The 23,694-nt window shown below is 44.2% G+C and overlaps 1 protein-coding gene across 2 annotated transcripts in view; it reads right to left on the bottom strand.

The window, feature by feature from the left end:
- The window catches only part of KIF27 (kinesin family member 27), a 144,114-nt gene that overhangs the window by 65,174 nt on the left and 55,246 nt on the right, over nt 1-23,694 (bottom strand). For both annotated transcript variants that reach the window (XM_077474864.1, XM_077474863.1), the window contains exons 8-9: nt 7,377-7,477; nt 7,136-7,291 (exon numbers count right to left, since the gene is read on the bottom strand). In XM_077474864.1, the coding sequence (XP_077330990.1) occupies nt 7,136-7,291; nt 7,377-7,477 (257 nt within the window). The remainder of the gene's footprint in view (nt 1-7,135; nt 7,292-7,376; nt 7,478-23,694) is intronic.

Raw genomic sequence — 23,694 nt, 5'->3', positions numbered from 1 at the left:
TCCTAAACTGTTGCTCTGCCAAGCAGCATTTAGGATAGATTGCACTGTGAATCTGAACTGAAGAAAAGGTATGAACTAGACAGAATACAGCAAACATCTAGCAACCCATGCAATAAGCAAATAAGATTTGATGTGATAGTCATCTTGTCAATGCAATCAATTAAAGTGATTGTAAAGTCTCTTTTTTTTTTAATTAAAAATAACAAACATGTTATACTTAAGTGCTCTGTGCAGTGGATTTGCACAGATCCTCATCTTCTCAGGACCTCATCTTCTCAGGTCCCTGGCTGGAGCTCCTGGTCCCTCCCTCCTGTTGGGTGCCCCCACAGCAAGCAGCTTGATACGGGGCACACGCGCCGAGTCACAGCTCCCTGTGTCCATTCACACATGGAGCTGTGGCTCGGCCCCACCCCCTTTCTATTCTCATTGGCTGACTGACTTTTTTCAGCAGTGGGAGCCAATGGTGCCGCACTGCTGTCTCAGTCAATGAAAAGGGGAGTCCTGAGCAGCCAAGACATTCCTACAACATCACTGGAGCTAGAGGGGCCTCAGGTAAGTATTAGGGGAAAGTGCATTGCGATTTTTAAGCCCAATTATTTGAATGGGCTGCAATTGCACAAAAAGAAGTGCATGCACTACTTTTTAAAAACGCACTGCACCAAATTGCATGGTGCTGCAGTACCATGCAACCATGCAATCTGGTGCAGGCAGACACACTGAATTTGTTATCTACGTTTGAGGTGTCATTAGAAATATATTGACACCCACTGTAGATTGCAAAGGCAGTGCATTTTGAGCACGTGTAAGGAAACGTGCACGGCCACCACATTCTGGTGTGAACCAGCACTAAGAACTGTGATATTATTATTATATATGTGTGTGTGTATATATATGTGTGTGTGATCGTGGGGAGGAGAGCAGTAAACAAACCGGATCCCCGTTCTGACAGGGCACAACTCTGATATCTGCTGTTCCTTGTGATCAGAAACCGTAATCTCTTTGTTGCCCCAGGCAGCCCTGCCCCCCGCACAGTTAAAGCACACCCAGGGAACACAGTTAACTCCTTCCCTGTCAGTGTCATTTATACATTGACCAGTGCATTTTTATAGCACTTTTCAATGTAATAATGTCACTGGTCCCCAAAAAGTTTCACTTGGTGTCAGATTTGTCTGTCGCAATGTTGCAGTCCTGCCAAAAATCGCAGATCACCGCCATTACCGGTAAAAAACATTTAAAAAAGTCCCAGAATCTATCCCCTATTTTGCAGACGCTATAACTTTTACGCAAACCAATCAATAACACACTTATTGTGATTTTCTTTTACCGAAAATATGTAGCAGAATACATATTGGCCTAAACTGATGAATACATGTTTTCTTTTTTTTTTTTTGGATATGCATTATAGCAGAAAGTAAAAAATATTGGGTTTGTTTTCAAAATTGTCGGCCTTTTTTTTGTTTATAACACAAAAAATAAAAACCGTAGAAGTGATAAAATACCACCAAAAGAAAGCTCCATTTGTGGGGGAAAAAAAAAGATGTCAATTTTGTTTGGGTATAGCGTCGCACAACCTCGTAATTGTCAGTTAAAGCAACGCAGTGCAGTATCGCAAAAAATGGCCTGGTCATTAAGGGGGGAAATTCTACCATGGCTGAAGCGGTAATTCATTACCCCTGCTCTAGGGGGCTGGCCTTCAGTTTCTATGTGCCTAGTGTCCACTTCTCCTGTAGGGGATAGTATAATACTAGGTTGCTTACTACTATAAAGCTGCACTCCTTATAGAGAAATAGGTTTTGGCTAAAGTTAAAATCCAAGTCAGGGAAAGTAAGGTCTCCTGTTTATCAGATTAACTATTTTTTCATATTACTGGGTTTAGTAACACTTTAAGGATTTTGTTAACGAACATGGATATCTTTTAATAATATGTATATTGAGAACAATATTTATAAGATTTTTTTAACATTGGATCATTTGTTATGGCATATTTCTTTTAAAATCTCATGGGCCTTTGGTCTATTTAAATATCTATAAAGTTTAGGGACTGGGATCCACCTTATATATGCACACAAACCATTTTCTATACTTTACAGTTAAAAATCTCCTTAAATTTGGCGTGATAGTTATTTGCAAAGTCCAAGAATACAGAAAATTACAGTCTTTTGCTAAAAACAAAAGATCCTCGAGTTAAAGCTTTGTGAGCTAGTCGTACTATATTAAAAGAGTTCTATGTAATATACCATTTCCAATTGTCTTGTTGATCCTTGGCGGCTCTCGCTGAGAAGTAAGAACAAATGGGAATACAGCTATTTCCACAGCAAAATCATCAGGAGGCTTGGGAACTGCTACCACAAGTTATTCTCCTTGCTGTCACAGACAAGGACTAATTTCCAATGAAAAGAGGTAACAAAATTCTATAATGATAAGTTACATAATTATTGTAATTATGTACTGAGACCTAAGAACACAATGCAGTTTAACTTAAATAAGCTCAGATAATTAGTTCCTGACATTTATGGTCCCACATAAGAGAGTACTGAGTCGATCATCTTACTGAAAACAAGGGCAACATCCGAAAGCTGGTTGACAAAAAAGGATGTTGGTCAAGAAAATCTCTGCATATTGAAATTGATGAATAACTGATAATTTAAAAAATTGATCCAAATTTACAAACTTTAGATGAATTATCTAAGGTATACAAAAGCGTAAGCAACAAATCTGCATGAAAGAGCAATTATTGTCCAATTGACAATACTGTGACTATTCTGCTCTTAGAAAGTGACCACTAAGGATTCTAGTCAAAGTCCTGGAATTCAGTATTCTAATATTTTGTAGCCATTTGTGATACAAGTTCGTGAAGAAAAAAAGCAAAAACAAAAATAAAAACCTACAGAATCCTTACAACAACTTGCCAGAGGACAGTGTTTTTTTGAGACAAACGCTTGCCAGAAAGTCAATAACCAACGATGTCTAAAAGCATAAACTCCTTGCATTAATCCATTTTAGGATGACCATTGAGATACTTATAGTGGCCATACACGATAAAATTATCTATTTTTTTCTGCTTGTTCTCTTCCAATAGGATAATCGACCCATAGTTGACAACCCATTCGATTGACATGCCACACACAGGGAAGTGGATTTTGATTAATACTTAAGATACAATCGCAATTTGCAATCATAAGTTATGGACTGCATCTCTGTTTCCATTATGTAATGTCATAATGTGATTGATCAAAAAAAAAAAAATCATATTCATGAATTTGGTGCTGTGGATTGATGCAAATGATAATTGACTGGTCCCGCATCCTAATCGATTGGAAGGGAAGTTATGGCTATTTTATTGATTGTGAATTTGATCATATTTGGAGAGTGTGTTGCCACCTTTAGTCCAATGTTAATTTACAGTAGTAAATTAAAAAGCAACCAAAAGGTCTTGAACACAAACTCACATTTTAATATGTTTCATCCAGACCTCTGTCAGATTCAGACATTTCCAAAGGGAAATTATTAGTAGAATTAGGACACTTTCACAGGGGGGGGGGGTTGGGGGCGTCGGTGGTAAGGCGTCGCTATTATTAGAGGCGCTCTACCGTAATTTTAGCAGCGCTTTTCAGCCACCAGTGAGGCGCTTTTAACTACTGCTAGCAGCCGAAAAAGGGTTAAAGGCGCCTGCAAAGTGCCTCTGAAGCTTCGGCGGCTCTGCCCATTCAGTTTAATGGCCAGGGGCGCATTAGGAGAGGCATATACAGCACTCCTAAAGCACCTCAAAGAAGCTACTTGCAGGACTTTTTTTAGCGCCCTGCCAGCGTACTGCTCCAGTGTGAAAGCACTCAGGCTTTCACACTGGAGGAGTGACAGGAGAGGCTCTTTACAGCCACTTTGCAGGTGCTATTCTTAGCGCTATAGCGCCTGTAAAGCGCCTCAGTGTGAAAGTAGCCTTAGATGTAAGATATTAAAAATTTGTGTAACCTTTGCTGTGCAGTCCATACATGTCAGCTCCTATCTTCCTATCTGAGGATAGGAATGGCATAGACAGGGTTCACACCTAATATGGAGGCGACTCACAGCAGGGGTCCGGTGCGTCCTTGTTCTCCGTGTCAGGGACGAATTATGCCCGGATTTTTGCCTGGATTCAGACCTGAAAACTGAGCCAAAAGACACACAGTACCCCTGGCTCCACGGCCGTCCTAAAGATGTGTGAACCGGCTCTATTCAGAGACGGTCACACTCTCCTGTCATACGAATTGGATGTGGGGAAACCCACATCCAAATCACATAAGTGTGAACCTAGCCTTAAAGTATTTGTGAACCCTACCAATTCACTACTCTTTGTTTGCTCTCTTTTTACCTATATAGAAAGACATTTTGTTATTTATTGGTTATTTAAGAGGTGGGGGGGAGGGGGATGAGAATGCGCAACACATGCAGAAATATACTCACCTCCACTTCATTGATGCAGTGTCCAGGAGCTCTTGGCCAGCCTCTGACATCAGCAGCCTTCTTCCAGGTTTCCATCTTTGGCAACTTTCATTGGCTGGCCAATATACGTCACGCTCATACATGAGCAGAAGTTCATATATCTTGGAGGATGACAAAATTGTACACTGTACAGTTCCAAAAAGCAGCTAACAATAGTGTAATGCAGAAGACATAGTGGGGGAGATTTACAAAAACTGATGCACACAGAACCTGGTGCAGCTAGGCATAGTAACTAATCAGCGTCTTACTTCAGCTTGTATCAATAAGGCTTTAATAATAAAATCTAGAAGCTGACTGGATACTATGCACAGCTGCACCAGTTTTACTAAATCACCTCCACTATTTTTCTTCTGTATTAAAAACGCCTGCCGGTTACTTTTTTTTTTTTTTTTTTTTTAACATTGCACTTCAAAAAAGCCCAGCACTGTGCTTTACAAATGTGCTTTAGGCCGCGTACACACGCGCGGACTGTTGGCCCAACTTTGTCCGTCCAACAGTTTGAGCGAACAGTCCGCTCAAACTTAGCATGGACGGACATGGCCACACACGACGGACGAACAGTTTGCTGAAACCGTGCGCGATGACGTGAACGGCACGTACGACGGGACGAAAAATACGACGTCCTATACACTGCAATGCAACCTTCCGACGTGGAAATCCTTTCTGAGCATGCGCGAGACTTAGTTGGCCGAACAAGCCTACACACGAGCGAACAGTCCGCTGAAACCTTGTTTCAGCGGACAGTTTTTCGGAATTTCCGTAAGACCTTGTTCGGCCAACTGTCCGCTGAAACTGTCCGCTGAAGCCCCACACACGAGCGGACTGTCCGCCCAAACACTGTTCAGCGGACAAGGTTGGGCGAACAGTCTGCGCGTGTGTACGCGGCCTAACACTTTGCTTGCTTTGGGATTCTGAAGCATGCAAAGTCCTATTCATTTTTATGAATGAGGGAAAAAAGTGTGAGGAGAACCTGATCACATAACACGTCAAATTCATGTGACTGGACTCTCCTCCTATAAGGAAGGGTTCTTTGCAGCTTTATGCAAAGAGCACTTAAATGGGACAACACAAGCTCCACACCACAGCCATTAAACAAGTATAAGAAATGTAAACGTTTGTCTGCAAACTATTTCTCCTCCTCTACATATAGCCGTCAGTGGTGGGATTAGGTACAGATAAAACAAGAGTAAAAGAATAGCTGCAAATATTTTCCTATTTGTCTGGTTTAGGAAATCAGCTTTCTTTCTTGACCATTGAGAGGCACAGGAATTCAGGTACCTTTTGGGTTATACTACTGCCTACAGGAGAAGTGGACGCTTGCAAACAAAACAAAACAAAAATTGTAGCCCAGCCCAGAATAAATTCTTACTCAAGCATGCTTGGTTCCCTGTTAGTGTCCTCAGCTCTGCTGAAGAAAAGTCTAACCAATTTTTGCTAGCCTTCTTTATTTTCTATAAGCCTTGTTGGGGAATTTCTTCTTGCATTGACTTTAATCATGATTCATCGCTTCACCACTGCTTGAGCTGTTCTCTACATAGCAGCTATCCAGGTCAGTCAGCCTAGCTTTGGAAGATGTACCCATTTGAGGTGCCATTAAAAATGAATGGCACCCAAAACACATGTGGTACATTTTGCTGCTATTGCAGTGCAAATTGGAATGGTGGGCAGAACTGCGGCAATTCTGTCCACGATCCAAAATCGCCAGATGTGGACGGGGACTAATAGTCCCACATTCTGTGCAGGAACTATTGCAAAGAGCCCAAGCAAAGAATTATCTAAGGCAAGATTTACCTAATATGAATTTATATTGTTATCACGTACAAATCTAACCATCAAAGGGTGTATCATTTTGAAACCAGCAACCTTACTTTCTGTATTAGAGGAGGCTGAAGACAGAAGAGTAAACATTTACACAGAGAGTAGGTATGCTTTTCGGGTAGTGCATGATTTCAGTCCCAATTGGAGGGCTTACATTTTTTTTTTTTTTTTTTACTTCAGCAGGTAAATCAATCAAAACATGGCAAGTTAGTTGACTGGTTGTTTTTCAGCCTTCCAACTTCTTGCTGAGGTAGCTATAATAAAAGTTAAAGCACACACTGGAGCAAACAAACCAGAGACTGAGGGCAAACATAAAGCAGACCAGGCGGCCACATTACAGTAATGAGAACATTCCTAAGGTCCCTTTCACACGGGTGCCTCCACTTGGTGGACTCCGATTGTTCAGCGGGTGATCCCTCCACTGATCCCCACTGAGCAGGAGTATGACAGGTCCGTCTCCGCTCATTGTGCAGAGAGGAGACGGACCCAGTCCTGCTCTCCCGTATGGGGAAATCGGGTGAAAAACGGACCACCTGTCTGTTTTCACCCAATCAGATCTGATCTGATCCTCCAGACAGATGGAAAATAGTACCACCATCCATCTGGATTTGGCAGACAGGATTAGCTCGGATGTCAGCGGACATGTCATCGCGGATTCATAGGGATGAATGGAGGGTCCAATCAGGTCCGCTGAAAAACTGACAAGCAGACCTGATCAGACAGCCCGTGTGAAAGGGGTCTTAAGCTATTGGCAGGAAAAGCCACTTTTAATCAATCCACAACCCACACATATGGACATACAAAAGCCATACACTTGACTAATGGAATGGCAACTCACTTGTCTTAATGAGCTCATTAATCAGCTCCTCTTTCATTTTGATATTAATTGTCAGCTCCCTCATCTTCTGTTTTGCATCAGCAAGCCGAAGTTCAGCTGTTTTAAGTTTTTTCAAATGAAGACTCTGGTTTTCTCGTACTGATTCCATATTAGTTCCTTGAACAAAGCAGGTTGGAAACCAGTTATAGTTATTGAATAGTAGTATCAAAGCAAGTAGAGATGCAAATATAGAGAGAATTACCCATCAATTCCTCACTGATGGAAGAGCTCTGTACAGCACAATTATTTAGCTCTCCAATCTCAGGGACAGGTCTTCGGGTCCATGTGCGATTGATGGATCGTCTACAAGAAAAAAAATACATTTTATTTACTCAGCAAATGGCTACTTGCTAGGCATTTCAGTACAGAAAGTCAAAAATCTTACTGTTTTATAACATATGGCAAACTCTACTGCAAAATGCCCAAAAACTATGCTTTATATTAATTAATTTCATTGAACAGTTATGTATACTTATAAATATAATTTGCAACATTAAAATATTCCTTATTATACTGAAATTTAAGGGTGTTGGAAGGGGTACACAGAGTAGTCTGCATCTCAACCCTCGGAGGCTAGCACAGCCTTGTAATCCATGAAGAAGGTAAAGTCGGTCCAATAGAACCAGCAGTTTCGGTATTGTTCCTCTCTATTGCTCACAGTAGGTAGCAGCTCTCCCATCCATTGGACTTCATTAATCTTGGCAAACCTTTGGGCGAGGTGTGCATTCACCACAATGGCATGCATGCTTTAGCTGCGTTAAGTAAATGGATAAGAAGTGAGCGTTTGTATTTATTAAAGGACATGGAGACCAAATGCAGCAAAAAGGCCACAGCTTATTTGGCATCTGGACATCCTTTAACCTGAAGATGATTTGTGTAACTTCGTTCCAAAACGCTGTTAGTTTTGGGCAAGACGAAAAATATGGAGCATGGAGCCCTCTTTCCCCTGGCACTGCCAGCACATGGAAGAACATTGCAGAAAAAGCTTATGCAAAGTCACAGGGACCCTTTACTAATGGGAGAGCCTTTTTTAACCCGTTTCCTGTATGGCGCTGGATATGGAGGCCCTATGTGTCATCTGCAGAATTCTGTCGGTTTGTCAAGTAATCTGTGTTTAAAGACACTGGGGTTATTTACGAAAGGCAAATCCACTTTGCAATACGAGTGCACTTGGAAGTGCAAGGAAAATAAAAAACAGCATTTTAGCTTGCACATGATTGGATGATAAAATCAGCAGAGCCTCCCCTCATTTAACCACTTAAGCCCCGGACCATTTTGCAGGCCAAAGATCAGACCACTTTTTGCGATTCGGTACTGCGTCGCTTTAACTGACAAAAGTGCTGTTTGCGATGTGGCTCCCAAACAAAATTGACATCCTTTTTTCCCACAAACAGAGCTTTCTTTTGGTGGTATTTTATCACCCCTGCAGTTTTTATTTTTTGCGCTATAAACAAGAAAAAGCGTAAATTTTGCTATATTAAATATCCCCCAAAAATATATAAAAAACATTTTTTTCCTCAGTTTAGGCCGATACCTATTCTTCTACAAATTTTTGTTTTTAAAAAAAAAAAAAAAAAAAAAAAAAAAAAAAAAAAAATCGCAATAAGCGATTGATTGGTTTGAGCAAAAGTTATAGCATTTACAAAATAGGGGATAATTTTTTGGCATTTTGATTAATATTATTATTTTTTTTACTAGTAATGGCGGCGATCAGCGATTTTTATGGTGACTGCGACATTATGGCAGACACAGCGGACATTTTTGACACATTTTTGGGACCATTGTCATTTATACAGCAATCGGTGCTATACAAATGCACCAATTCCTGTTTAAATGACACTGGCAGTGAAGGGGTTAACCACTAGGTGGCAGTTTAGGGGTTAAGTAAGCCCCGGGGAGTGTTTCTAACTTGGGGAGGGTGTGGCTGTGTATGACACGTCACTGATCTCTGCTCCAATGATAGGAAGCAGATATCAGTGACACCGTCACTAGGCAGGAAGTTCTTCCTCCCCGTGAGGCGATTGCGGATATCTCCACGGCGATCAAATCCATGGGACCTGCAATCGGACTCACGGAGGTCCCGACCAGTGTGCACGCGATAGCACGGCAGCAAATTTAAAGGGACGTACCTGTACGCCCACTTGCCTGTCCGTGCCATTCTGCCGACGTACATTGGCATGCGCCGGTCGGCATGTGGTTAAGATCTACCCCTCAGATTTACAGCGACTGCACCTCCAAGAGAATTTTTACAGTGCACTTCTAGTGCAAAGTGGCTTTGACTTTCGTAAATAACCCCCACTGTGTAAACAACTTAAAGTGGTTCTGCACCTTTAAAAAAAATATTAAAAGCCAGCAGCTACAAATATTGCAGCTGCTGACTTTTAATAAATTCACACTTACCTGTCCCAGGGTCCAGCGATGTCGGCGGCAGATGACGAGTGATCGCTCGTCTCTCTGCTGCCCCGCCGCCATCCTGTCAGGGAATCGGGAAGTGAAGCATTGCGGCTTCACTGCCCGGTTCCCTACTGCGCATGCGCGAGTCGCGCTGCGCGTCTCTGCTGGTCCCCGCTGTGTCCGGGGAACTGTGTGTTTCCCAGAACACAACGGGGAGGGGGGGGGGCTGGGCATCTGCGGGGGTCTTGTCCCGGAAGTGGGTGCAGATATCTGGATTATCCAGGTAACTGCACCCCCCTGAAAGGTGCCGATTGTGGCACCGGAGGGGGGGGAGGGATCAGATGAGCGGAACTTCCACTTCAGGGTGGAGGACCGCTTTAAAAATTGCAGGTACTTATTATGTATGTATTGCATGTTTACATGGAAAAATAAAATTTTTGACTTGCCAGTAAAATGTATTTCTTAGTGTACAGTATGGTGCACTGGCTCATTATGGCTGGGTTATATGCAGCTACAGTGCATCTAGAAAGTATTCACAGCCCACATTCCCACATTTTGTTATGTTACAGCCTTATTCCAAAATAGATTAAATTCATTATTTTCCTCAAAATTCTACAAACAGTACCCCATAATGACAATGTGAAATAAGTTTTTTTATTTTATTTGTCTTTACAAATGGTAGCCTCATGCTGTGGGGATGTTTTTCAGTGGCAGGAACTGGGAGACTAGTCAGGATCGAGGGAAAGTGGAATGCAGCAATGTACAGAGACATGCTTGATGAAATTCTGCTCCAGAGCACTCTGGACCTCAGACTGAAGCAAAGGTTCATCTTCCAACAGGACAACTACCCTAAGCACTCAGCCAAGATAACAAAGGAGTGGCTACGGGACAACTCTGAGCCACAGCTACCTGATGGCGAAAAGCCCAGGAGGTTCCTACACCTTTGGTAGAATGAGCGCTCAACCCAAAGGGAAGAGTTTTACATTTCAGACCATAGGCCTGAATGACCAATTGACAGACTCAATTGGCAATGGAAGCTTTGGAACCTGCCTGCCCCTTCTTAGGTCCTTTTGGTAAAACAAAAAAGCAGTCTGATCCTCGGATCTCCGCAGATCTAGACAAATAAACCTTGACTGCCCAGACAACGTCCAAAGAATGCAGTCATCTTTCTTCCGCTAAACGAGGCTGAGAGAAAAAAGAAGGCAAAAGACCACTTTTGGCAAAAAGGATGGAACAGGTCGTAACACGACTCTGTCATGGTGAAGGATCAAGTACGGTTCTAGCAGACATGATAACCATGAGGAAGGCTAGTTTGCGTGACAGCCTAATTGAATTTCCTTGATAAGTTAAAATGGTTGTTTCTGTAACACAGACAGCACCAAGTCCAAGTCCCAAGGACACATAGGTGACCTAATGGGGGAAGCAAGCGAGTTGCTCCCTGCATAAAAGTTCGGACCAGTGAATGGGAGGTCAAAGGTCTTTGGAGGAATACTGATAGGGCCGAAACTTGACCTCTGATTGTACTCAAAGCCAATTTGATTTCCACAGCTGACTGTAGAAAAGAGAGAATTCTCCCAATCATATATTTCCAAGGATGCAATTTTTTGCCTTCACTCCAAGCAATAGCAAGTCTTCCAGACCTTATGATAGATCTTCCTAGTGACAGCTTTTCTAGCATTCACTAGACTAGACACCATTGATCCGGAGATGCCACAGTCTTTAAACCCTGGCTTCAATAGCCATGCCGTCAAATTTAGAGACTGTAAATTGGGATGGAATTTAGGACCTTAAGACAATAGATCGGGGTGTCGTGGAAGCGTCCATGGCCTGTCTATTGTTAGTCTCACAATCTCTGGGAACCAGGGCCTTCTAGGCCAGGCTGGTGCCACCAGAATGACTGGAAGTCCCTCTCTCTGAATCCTGTGCAACAAATGTGGAAGGAGCGGGATCGGAGGGAAAGTATAAACCAGCGAGTACTGGCTCAGTGGAACTATCAGAGCATCTGCTCGATTGCCAGAGGATCTCTTTTTCAGGACACAAACTGCTGTAGCCTGTTGTTAAACCTGGATGCCAGTAGGTCAACCTCTGGCCATCTGCAACGTTGGCAAATTTCCTGGAACACTCCTGGGTGTAGGGACCATTCCCCCAGGCAGATCTGCTGGCGGCTGAGATAATCTGCCTTCCAGTTCTCTACTCCTAGGATATGGACTGCCGATGGACATGTGCCAATTTTCTCTGCCCAGGCTAGTATGTGGTTCACCTTCTTCACAGCTGAACGACTTCTGGTACTGCCTTGGTGGTTGATATAGGCCACTGCAGTGGCATTGTCGGACTGAACCCTGATAGGGCAGTCCTGAAGCTCCGTGCATGACCGTAGGGCCAGTCGTAATGCCCGTAATTCCAGGACGTTGATGGGCAGGATCTGTTCTGTCCTTGACCATTTCCCTTGAGCTGTGAGCCCCTCTAGAGTTGCTCCCCAGCCTGAGAGACTGGCATCTGTAATCAGTACTCTCCAAGTTACCGGGAGGAATGATCTTCCCTTTCGCAGGTTCTGATCCTGCAACCACCAGTTTAGGCTTAAGCATGCCCGAGGAGATAACATTGGATAATCCAGGGCTTGTCCTCTCCTGTTCCAAGCCAACAAAATGTCTTGATGTAGAGGCCTGGAATGGAATTGGGCATAAGGCACCACCTCGAAGGAGGATACCATCCTCCCTAGAAGACTCATATAGAGCCGAATGGAGGGTTGTCTGGTGCCCCTTATCTCACCCACCTGATTCTTCAGGGCACAGATCTTTGCGGGTGGCAAGAATACTCTTACTTGGACCGTATCTAGGATCAGACCTAAATGCTATAGAGTTTGAGCTGGTCTCAAGGTTGACTTTTCGGTATTTATGATCCAGCCTAAGCTTTCCAAATACCGGACTGTGCATGTTATGCTCTGTTCTACAGCCCGTAGTGAGTGATCTCTGAGCAGGAGGTCATCCAGATACCTGAGCACCAGGATCCCTTGGGCCTTTAAAAGACCCAGTACTGTACTTGCTGTAGCAAGCTTGAAGGGTAGAGCCACAAACTGAAAATTACGTCCATCAACTGCAAATCACAGGAACCTCTGATGAGCCTGAAAGATAGGTACGTGTAAATATGCGTCCTTTATATATCGAAGGAGGCTAGAAAGTCTCCCATCTGGAGTTAGGCTACTACTGAGCAGGCAGACTCCATCCAAAAGGACTGGATCAGTAGATACTGGTTCAGGGATCTTAGGTCCAAAATGGGCCTTGTGTCCCGGTTTGGTTTTTAAACCATGAATAGGTTCGAGTAAAACTCAGCGTTTTGGGTACAGGAACCTCTACAATCACTCTTTGACGGGCAAGATGATGTAGTGCCTGGAGCAGTAAGTCTCTTTTTGGAGGATCAGAGGGAACTGTGGATCTTAAAAACCTCTGAGTGGGAAACCCCAGCAACTCCAGCTTGTAACTGCGGGATCTAGTTGAGGTGACCCAAACATCGCAAACTATTGTTCTCCAAATGTCCGCAAAGTGCAGCAGCCTTCCCCCCCACCCCATGGGGTGGTGGAGACCCCTTAAAAAAGAGGGCTTAGTGCTGGGTTTCTGAGAATTTTGGACCCGGGGCTTTGTCTGGCCCCGGCCTTGTGGCTTTCGCCTGGCCCTAGCGCCTTGTTGGTGGCGGAACTGCCTTGGCGCCGAGACATTTGAGGAAGCAGTCCCTGAGGTTTTAAACAGGAGACGCTTGGTGCTTTTCTTTACAGGAAGTAGAGAACTCTTCCCTCTGGAAACCTTTTGGATATATTTGTCCAAGTGATCACCAAATAAACGTTCCCATGAAAGGGGAAACCTGCCAATAACTTTTTACAAGGACGCTCGGCTGACCATTTCTTAAGCCACAAAAGTCTGCGCATATTTACAGACAAGAGAGAAAACGAGAAGCCTGCTGTATTGAATCCTTTAAAGGCGTCAACAGCAAAACACAGCGCTAGAGGAATATCTTACTTATTTTCAGGCAGATCATCCTCCTGTCAGGCCGTCTGATCTGATCCTTTATGGACTGGCAGATACCAATTGCTGCAACATCTGTCTGAATAGCTGAACTGGCCAAAGAAGAGGAAGCCTTTAAAAATGACTCCAATTTCTTGTAAACAGGGTCTTTCAAGCTCTGTGCGTTATCTACCAGACAAGTCAAGTTCTTGTTTAAGGAAGAGACTGCTGTATCTATGGCTGACATGCTCCACTTCTTAAGAAACTTTTCATCCATGGGATATAAAAAGGGAAAAACTCTTAGTAAAATCCTGTCAGGAAGTTCCCAATCAGCATACACCGCCTGTTCCAATAGAGGGTGTAAGGGGAAAGCCTGTGTGGCCTGAAGAGGCTTAAGGGATCCCAAAGATGACCAGGGAGGCTCAGTAACCTCTGCAAGAGACAACTTAAAGGCAGAACGAACCATTTTGGTAAGAGTCAGGATCAAAATGCCTCTGTGATTGAGAGGCAGACACCAACTGGATATCTTCTTGCCCAGATTGCTCGGAAGCAGAGTCATCCGCCAGGCCATCCACAGAATCCTGAGCTGTAAGCTCAACCCATTCCTGTTCCAGACTAAGAGGGCTAAGGGGAGGGGGATCTGTCACACTTCTTGCCACAGTGTGGGATGGAGGCAATCATGCCGGCAATCCTGTGTTTTAACCCGGCTAGGGCTGAGGACAGTTCATCTTTAGTGATAAAGGGTGAAGCAGCAGCATTGACTGTAGGCACAATCCCAGACAGGTGCAGTGGCTCAGATTGCCTGGAAGCCTCTGGTTTTTTAGGGAATACAACAGTAGGGATAAGACTAGGTTCATCAGGAACTACTGATGACATAAGTTTGCCTTTTCCTGTAGTGTTAGTCCCGCTCCTCTTTTTTGAAGACATTTACATTTTGAAGACATTTACATTTACAAAAAGAGAGCACCTAGGTGTAGTATTAAAACACCTCAGAAGGGAGACCCTTTAATAGGGCTTACCAAGCCCCTATGCAACAATCCTGCTAAGGACCTTTAGCCTGCCAAGCAACACCTGGTGAGTCACGTGACCCGGATAAGGAGAAAATGAACCGCTGCAAATGCCTGGTTCAGAGCCTGCTCTGTGTCCCACATCTGCCTTCTGGAAGCACTGAATGCTTGGCATACACAGCTTAAATAAGCTGGCTTTGCGCCAGAAAGTTCTGTGTACACGTACGCACGTGCATGGTCCCAGCGAACGAGCGTGTTTATTCGTTTATGCTGCGAATCTTCATGTGCCTAGGTATAGGCTACGGCGCATGTAAGCTGAAGCTACGTGAGCCATGGCAGCCAAACAAACTGCTGAGCCCAGCGGCACTCTTGCGAACGCACGTGCACCATAGCGAACCAAGGTGAAATGGCGCACCGTCGTGCGCCATCATACAGGTAAAAAGCAGCCAGACACAAGCAAAAAAGGTACACTTTGCAAACACCCACAAATGCCCTTGTATAGTCACCGCACACAGGTGTCAAACCTCAAGCTAGCTTGACTGATTGTAACAATCACTGGGACACCCCACAATAATAAGCAAGGGGCAGCTAAGAAACTAAGAGCCCAAACTTCACCCATCAAGGCGGGTTCCTGTCACTTGAGGACCTTCAAAGACCGGGTACCCTTTTCATGTTTAGGTTCCACTCCCTTGGATCTGTACAGCACCCTGCAGGAATGCATTTATGCTATGATGTCCAGGATTCCACTTCGCAGGTTCCCGCGCCTGGAGGCTGCATTACAGGCAAAATCTTGCAGGATCTGCAGTCTTCTTTGCGAGGCTCGGGTACCACTTATCTAAGCATATAAAGCCTGTGTCAAATGGATCCGATCAGTCAATCAGTTGATTAATTTAAGAACCATTTGGGGGACTAGAGAGCTCAAACAAACCATGCCATCCACCTTGCAGACACTGGTAAAAAAAAACAAAAACTGAAGTGCTTCCTGTATGGGAGGCGTTATATAGGTGATCACTTCCTGTCTAAAGACCTTTGGTCTACCAGTGTCCATTCACCAGGAGATGAAGTATAACCCAGCAGGTAATGAATATTAGCCTAACTCTGTGTCCCATGATGTATGAAAAAGAAAACAGGTGTGCCAAGCTTGTAGTATCATACGCAAAAAGACTTGAGGCTGTAATTGGTACCAAAGGTGCTTCAACAAAATATTAAGCAAAGGCTGTGAATACTTATGTGCATGTGATTTTTTTTTTTTTCGTTTTTTATTTTAAACACATTGTGATGCTATGGGGCATGGTTTGTAGAATTTTGAGGAAAATAATGACTTTAATCCATTTTGGAATAAGGCTCTAACATACATTTTTTTTTAGAAAAAGTGAAGCGCTGGTAATACTTTCCTGGATGCACTGTACCTACAGGTGATTGGACACTGGAAAAAAGATTAAGATGTAGGGCTATCCCCCTATATAATGCCACCAAATCCCAGCTAGTCTCAGTTTTGAAGCAAGCAATAGTGAAATAATAAGAACAGTGAGGAGAGATAAGCAAACCATACAGTACTCCAAGAAATGGATTTTACTGGCAAGCCAAATATCCTATTTTCTTGGTCATACAGCACAGAAAGCAATGCAAATGAGGTGTGGGCAATACAAACAGCATTGACAGGCCTACACAACATAACAGTTTCAGGCATAAATTATCATCTTACACCTGAAATTTACATGATAGGAGTCCTGAACATCCCCCCCTCGTAGAACTTAAATGCGTAAACAGAAGCCCAGACACACGGTCGGAGAATCCGTCGGAATGTGTCCTATCGGATCGTGTCGTCGGATAATCTGTTTGTGTGTGGTATGCATCGGACTGATTCCATCGGAATATCCGTCGGACCCAATTTTCCAACATGTTGGAAATATTTCCCGACCAACTGGGCCGATCGGACATACTCCAATCATGTGTAGAGAATTTTGATCGGACCAAGTGCCACGCATGCTCAGATAAAATTCCTACATCAAAGCTATTGGCTACTAGCCTGAATATAGTCCCATCGTAACAAAATTACGTCATCACGTTCTGAAAGATCGGATTTTTCGCCAACTTTGTCCGACCGTGTGTATGCAACAGTTTCGGAGATCCGACGGACAAAATCCGACGGGCAAAATCTGACGGATTTGGTTGTGGAAATCTCTGACCGTGTGTACAGGGGCTAAGAGGCCAAAGGTCTTGGAAATCAAATGGCCAAGGCTGAGATGTATCCTTTGATTATAATTAAAGCCAGATGCTGATCCAGACCAGACTGGAAAAAAAAAAAGAATATGTCCCACAGAGTATTTACTATAACGAAGGTTCCTCAACTTGACCCAAGCGAAATAGGCCTTCCAGGTGTGATGGCAGGCTTTACGAGAATGCCGAGGGTCCCTGGACCTGATGATAAACCTGCCCTGTTCATTGTTGAATCTGGACACCAGCAGACACAAGTTCAGCATCCCCCACCTGTGGCAAAGTGCCTGAAATACCTGCAAATGGAAAGCCGATTCCCCCGATCCAGAAGCTGAAAACTGAGAAAGCCAATTTCTCACGCCTGGGATGTGGATGACAGACAGGGCCCGAACGCAAGTCCTGCCCAAGAGTATCAAGTCTGTTTCCCTTTAAGTGGTGTGACCTATGGTGCCTTAACTATTGATGTCAGACACAGCTGTAGCACTGTCCGACTATATTCTCCACAGGTGTTCTCATGATAAAAAAAAAAGTCCAACGTTGAAGGGATAACCATTGCAGAATGCTGACGCATTGGGCAGTACAAGGACTGAGTCCGTTTGTCCCACTCTGCCCAAACATTGATTTGCAATGGTCTAGAGTGAAACTCAGCATACGCCGCAACCTCAAAACAGGTGACAACCATTAGAATCAAGACCCTTATGCAGACACAAATTAAAGGCTTTTTTTGGACGCAAAGATTTTTGGCATGAAAGCAAAGGGACAGAAATTTGTCCTGAGGTAGGAAAATTCTGGACTAACATCTGACCCATATACTCCAAACCGTGAACGGACTTCTTCAGATGGACCCTTAAAGTTGTAAAAAGTAGAAGGTTTTTATATTATATTTATCTGAGCCCATTCTCAATCCAGTGCTGCACCCGTGAACAGCAGCTCTCTTGCTCTCTCCTCACGGGGCAGAGCCTGCTGCTGTCAATCAAATCCTGAGATGTGGGAGCATACAATGTGGCCCGGGATCCAGCCTGCAGGTGTGCCACCATAGGAAACCGCTTCTAATGGTAGCACACAAAGAAAAGGAGGATCCAGGAGCGTCTGTGAAGGACCCAAGTAGAGGAGGATTGGGGCTGCTCTGTGCAAAACCATTGTAAGTAGAACATGTTTGTCATAAAAAAAATATAATTTTTAAAATCATTATAACCACTTCCCGCCTGTCCACAGTAGTTGGGTGGGCAGCAACTACAGGCCAGACGACATACCTGTACACCGCTCGGCACTTGCGCTCTGGCACACCTCCTGGATTCTGGCAGCGAATGTGATCGCTATGTGATCACCTGATCACAATGTAAAACACTGTTATGACTGGGTTTCATCCATAAAACCTGTGCTTAGCATTGCAATGCTGTGATTGGCCCACAGCTATCACATGGTACCTGGGCCAACCACAGCACCCTGTAACATGTGATAGCTGTGGACGAATTATGTATTTTTTTAACACACTATCAGATTTTCTGCTGATTTTTTTCCTTCAGATTTACCAAAACCATGTAGTGCAAGGGCCTGCCTGATTGCCTACAAATTGAAACTCCTAAGGTTTGACTTCATATTATATGGTTTTGGTAAATCCAAAGGAAAAAAATCAGCAGAAAATCTGATAGTGTGTATGGGGCTTTACTGTCACTAGTCAAATTATGATGCTATATTGCACTGGTGACAGTATGTACAAAAACATCTTGAAAAAAAAAAATGATTCAACTTCTTTAATTTCCAAAAAATTGTGTCAAACTTAAAAAAACTCACTATGCCTCTTGCTAAATACCTCAAGACTGTCTAATTTCTAAAAAGGGGTAAATTGGGGGGAATTTTACTGTCAGGCTTTTTAAGGGCCTCAAGACATGAGATAGGCTGTCAGTAAATTTTCAAATATATATACCATAGTTTGTAGACACTATAAATGGGATATTGTTTACCACCTCAATACAGGCACCTCACCCCCTCCCTGGCCAGGCCGTTTTTCAGCTTTCAGTGTTGTCACAGTTTGAATGACAATTACGCAGTCATGCTACACTGTAACCATGTGAAATGTTTTAGGATTTTTTTTCACACAAATAGGGCTTTCTTTTGGTGGTATTTAATCACTCCTGGGTTTTTTATTTTTTCCTAAAAAAAAAAAAGACCAACATTTAAAAAAAAAAATTTATTTATTTCTTAGTCTCTGTCAGTAAATTTTGTAAAGATATAATTTTTCTCCTTCACTGATGGGCACTGATGAGGCAGCACTGATTGGCACTGATGAGAAGGCACGAATATGCTGCATTTATGGGCACCGATAGGCGGCACTGATGGGCACAGATAGATGGCACTTGTGGGCACTGATTGGTGCCAACTGTGAGCACTGGTTGGCACTGATTGCTGGCACTTTATTGTAATCAGGACACTGATGATCAATGCCCTGAATACATCCTCTATGAGGAGATTCCGCTGATCAGCTCTCCTCTCCTCACACACTGTCAGTGTCAGGCGAGGAGCACCAATTACCGGCATCTCTATGTTTACATATAAAAAGGGAGAAAAACTGTGCTAGACCTAAAATAATGAATACTGAAACCAACACAGGCAGCAGCTCAAATGTGGGATACACACAGAGATAGACAGAAAAGATAGAGGAGAACTGGGGCAATAACAATATGTAAATTAGCATTAGTAAAGAAAAAAAAAAAAAAAAAAACAATAGTCCATATAATTCAGTCCTCCAATGACAGCACATTGACTCAACCACCGTATCAAAGGGCTGCTTACCAGATAGCAAGCAGAAAGGGCGTTTGGCTGTAACCCAACCACGGCCTTTAGCTTGCAATGATGACCACTGGACACACACAGGGACCGGACCTTGTAGCCGAAAACCCCCTAAGCGTCTCACAAATTCGTAGCCGCACTTGAAGGTATACGACCAGAATGGGCTCAGAAAGAAGAAAAACTTTCCATAGCGTGATACAGTTTTACCATTTAATAAAAAAGTTAGTATTGCACTTACATATAAAAGGATAATAATTGCATAAAAACAAAAGCCGGCCAGCAAACACAGGAGCCCGTCCTCCTCTTGAACAGCGTGGTGACATCAGTGCGTGCCCTCCCAGATGTGTTTTCATCATAGGTGACGTTTTCAGTGGGGATCCCAAAGGTGTGGGACAGCAAAAAAAATCCCAAGGCTAACACAAAAGCCAACCAGATAACAGGAGCTTCACACAGGACAAACTGGAACCCAACCGGAGCGATACCCCTTCAAGAGGGATTAGACCCTCTTAACAGCAGCCTGCAAAAAGCTTGCAGCCAAAAAAGGCACCCGCAGATACCAACCCATCCACTACACAGAACTTGTGAAAAATGTGCCACGAACACCTAAAGACAGAAGTCCCAAGGTGCACTAGGCACCCGAGAAGAATGCGCCGTAATAAGGAAAGCAGGAACCCGATTCTTGGCAGAATACCCAAAAGTCCCAAATACCAACCAAGCCGCCCTCTTCGGTCATCCCAAGACCTCCTGCTCTCTAGCTCCCTTGTCACCTCCTCCCATGCTCACCTCCAGGATTTCTCCAGAGCTTCTCCCATCCTTTGGAACTCCCTACCCCAATCTGTCTGACTGTCCCCTAATCTATCCCTCTTTAGACGATCCCTGAAAACCCTTCTCTTCAAAGAAGCCTATCCTGCTTCTAACTAACACTGTTTTACTTCCTCCATCAGCTCATTCCCCACAGCTATTACCTTTTGTATCAATTGCCCCTTCCCTTTTAGATTGTAAGCTCTAACGAGCAGGGCCCTCTGATTCCTCTTGTACCAAATTGTAACGTAACTGTAATGTCTGCCCTCATGTTGTAAAGCGCTGAGCAAAACTGTTGGCGCTATATAAAACCTGTATAATAATAATAATAATAATAATAATAATAATAATAATAACCCAGAGTCATCATCTATCTGATCCATCCAGAAGAAGGTTGCAGAAGAAGCAGACAGGACCTTTCTTGGCCTGTCCGTGAGTACAGAGAGCCGTACCTCCAAAAGACTCAGTGGCTGGCAAATGCAACCGAATCCCCCAAACCACATCCCGGCAGATAAAGGCATATTCTTTGGGACGTGTTGCCAGGGACAAACGCATGAAAACACAATGTCCTTGTTCAAATGGAAACCCAGGGACGGAACTATAGAAAAGGACGACGCACCGCCTAAACCTAGGTAAGGTGAACGAGAAAATAACGCCACCCTTTTTGACACCCTGTGAGCAGAGGTGAAAGCCACCAAGAGGCCACCTTCCGAGACAGAGAAAGCAGTGAAATCTCCCGATATTTTGAGAGAGGGAGAGAAAGAGCGACTCCTGGAGAACCGAAAACACCAAGTTCAGATCCCACAGCGGTAGAAAAAAAAAAAACCACACCAGTGGAAACAGACGTCTAATCCCTTGAAAAAAAAAGGTACGCACCAGGCAGCGCGAGACCAGGGGATGCTGATGACGACCACCCAGGCTGACACCTGGTCCTCGATGGTACTCGAGGCGCATTCCTGCTAAACCCCCCGCAAATGGGGGTCGGAATTGGAGCCACCTAGAAAGAACAAGGATGAATGCCCGGTGATTCACACCAGGATATATGCGCTCTCCCCACCCGGAGGTTGAAACCTCCTAAAAGATGGACTCCCTAGCCATCAACAGTGTCGGAATTGCCGCACCTGGCTCAACAAAGCCAGGCCGTTAAAATCAGTGACTCTAAGGCAGGATGGAAGAATGGCCCTGGGACCATAGATTCTACCTGAGAGGCAATTGACAAGGAACGCCGGCAACCAGGCGCACCCAGTCGGCATACCCAGACCAACTGGACCCATCCAGGGATAATAGAATGACCGGAACTCCCGCAGCCATGATACTGCATAAAAGCCACAACAGAAGCTGGAGAGGAGGGAAGGCATAGAGAAACATCACTGGCCTCATGGGCGATCAGAGCTGCAACCATGATCTTAGCAGAAACCTTGGTACCGTCTAGTTGAACCAGGACACCAAGAGAACTACCCCATGAGTGTACCAGCGTGAACAAACCTGAAGAAAGATGGCCCGATGAAGGGCCCATCCGTGGTCCAACCCTCGCCAACTGAGGTATCCGCCTGTCAGCATTCCACTCCTGCAATGCATACACCGTAAAAGGGCTGGACAAAACAGCAACAGCCAGGGCTGCCACAGCCTATTTGACGCTGGTGAAGGGCATAAGACATCGTGGTCACCTTGTCCAACTAGAACCGTACTGGGAGCCCCCGAAGTCGATCCTTCCATGATCCAGACTTAGCCTGATTGCTCGAAATTTCAGGATATTACCTGGTAGTCCGGATTCCACCAGCGTAAAATGACCCTGAGCAGAGCTCAGTCCCAGGACATCCTACCGGACGGACTGGCATTGGTGGTCACCCTGTTTAATACAAGGGGAGAAAGGATTTATCCCACGAAGAACCAGAGAGCGAACCACCAGACCAGGGAACCCTGGTTTCCTAACTCAGCCGAATCCAATTGTCCCGAGACCTCGGGCATTTGTCTCATGCCAGGATCTCCCAAAGGGAGCTTGTATGGAACTGTGCGAATGGAATTGTTTCAGCAAGATAGAAACTCTCAGACCCAACACCAACACACAGGTCCGCAGAGGGCCTACCTGCCGGACAGAAAAAAAAAAAAAAACGCATCATGCAACTTCTGGAGTTTGTCCAAGAGAAGAAAACACGCTGTCCAGAGCTGAAGCTAGGGTTTAGATAATCCAGTGTTCTGGAAGGGCCCAAGCTGACTTCAGATAGTATAGATGCCTACTGAAATCAGTCAAGGTCTGTATAGAAACTACATTGCCCCTCAGGTTAGCCGAGGAGTGGCAGAAGAATGTCCAGGCAGCCAGGATGGCAAACCCCCACAGATTCTTATATACTCACGGAGGACAGCCCATGGGTGTAGCCAGGGGTTGTTTTATTATTATGCCTAGTCCTACTCCTGCGGAGATGATATAACCCTACCGTTCGGAAAAAAGAAGGCTGTCTGTCAATGAACAAATGCATTTATGTTTGCATAAATGATTTTAGTAACATTTAAATATAAACATTTAGGGTCCTTTCACACTGATCAGTTTTCAATGTGTTTTTGGTGTTCTTTTAAGGACCAACGTATGTGTTCACCACTGCAAGCAAGCACGGGGGGTGGGGGCACTTTAATTTTTTTTTGCTTTATTATGTATTTTATAAAATTTTCTTTATTTTTACACTATCCCTTTTATCGCTATCTCAAGAAATGTAAACATCCCCTGTGATAACATTACAACTATAAAGCCATAAAAATAAAAAAATCAGAGCTGCTGGTTGAACCCAAGTAGATCGATGAAGCGACTTGGATACAATCAGCCTGTCCGTAGATGTTCAAATCTCCCTGCTAAATCGGTCAAGATTCTAAACATCTATGGCCAGCTTACCAGTGACATACACATATTTGTAAATGGGGAGATAATAAGTAAATATTTTACATAACAGACAAGCAGACAAGGTCAATTTAAATAACCTTTAAAGCTAAAAGATGCTTTGTCATTGCTGCAGTGAGGGAAAAAAGTATTTGATCCCCTGCCGATTTTGTACGTTTACCCACTGACAAAAATGATCAGTCTATCATTTTAATCAGAGGTGGCCGCCTAAGGCCTCACACTTACAGGGGCCTTGCGGCTGCCTAATTTGCTTACAATGTGGGAGTGAGTGGGAATGTCTCGCGGTCGGTGTCCCTGGGCCAGCGGCGTCAGGGCTGCATGTCCTAACAAGATCTGCCTTCCCCTGGGCTCCCCTTCCACTCACTGTTTACGGCTGCTTACACACACTCTGGCAATCAGAGGTTAGATTACATTGCAGAGCCCTGT

This window comes from Lithobates pipiens, unplaced genomic scaffold, assembly GCF_037356315.1.
Source record: "Lithobates pipiens isolate NorthernLeopardFrog02 unplaced genomic scaffold, aLitPip1_a1.2 Scaffold_13, whole genome shotgun sequence".
Classification (NCBI taxonomy): domain Eukaryota; kingdom Metazoa; phylum Chordata; class Amphibia; order Anura; family Ranidae; genus Lithobates; species Lithobates pipiens.
Note: the sequence above shows the minus strand (reverse complement) of the source record. Positions and strands in the feature narration are given on the sequence as shown.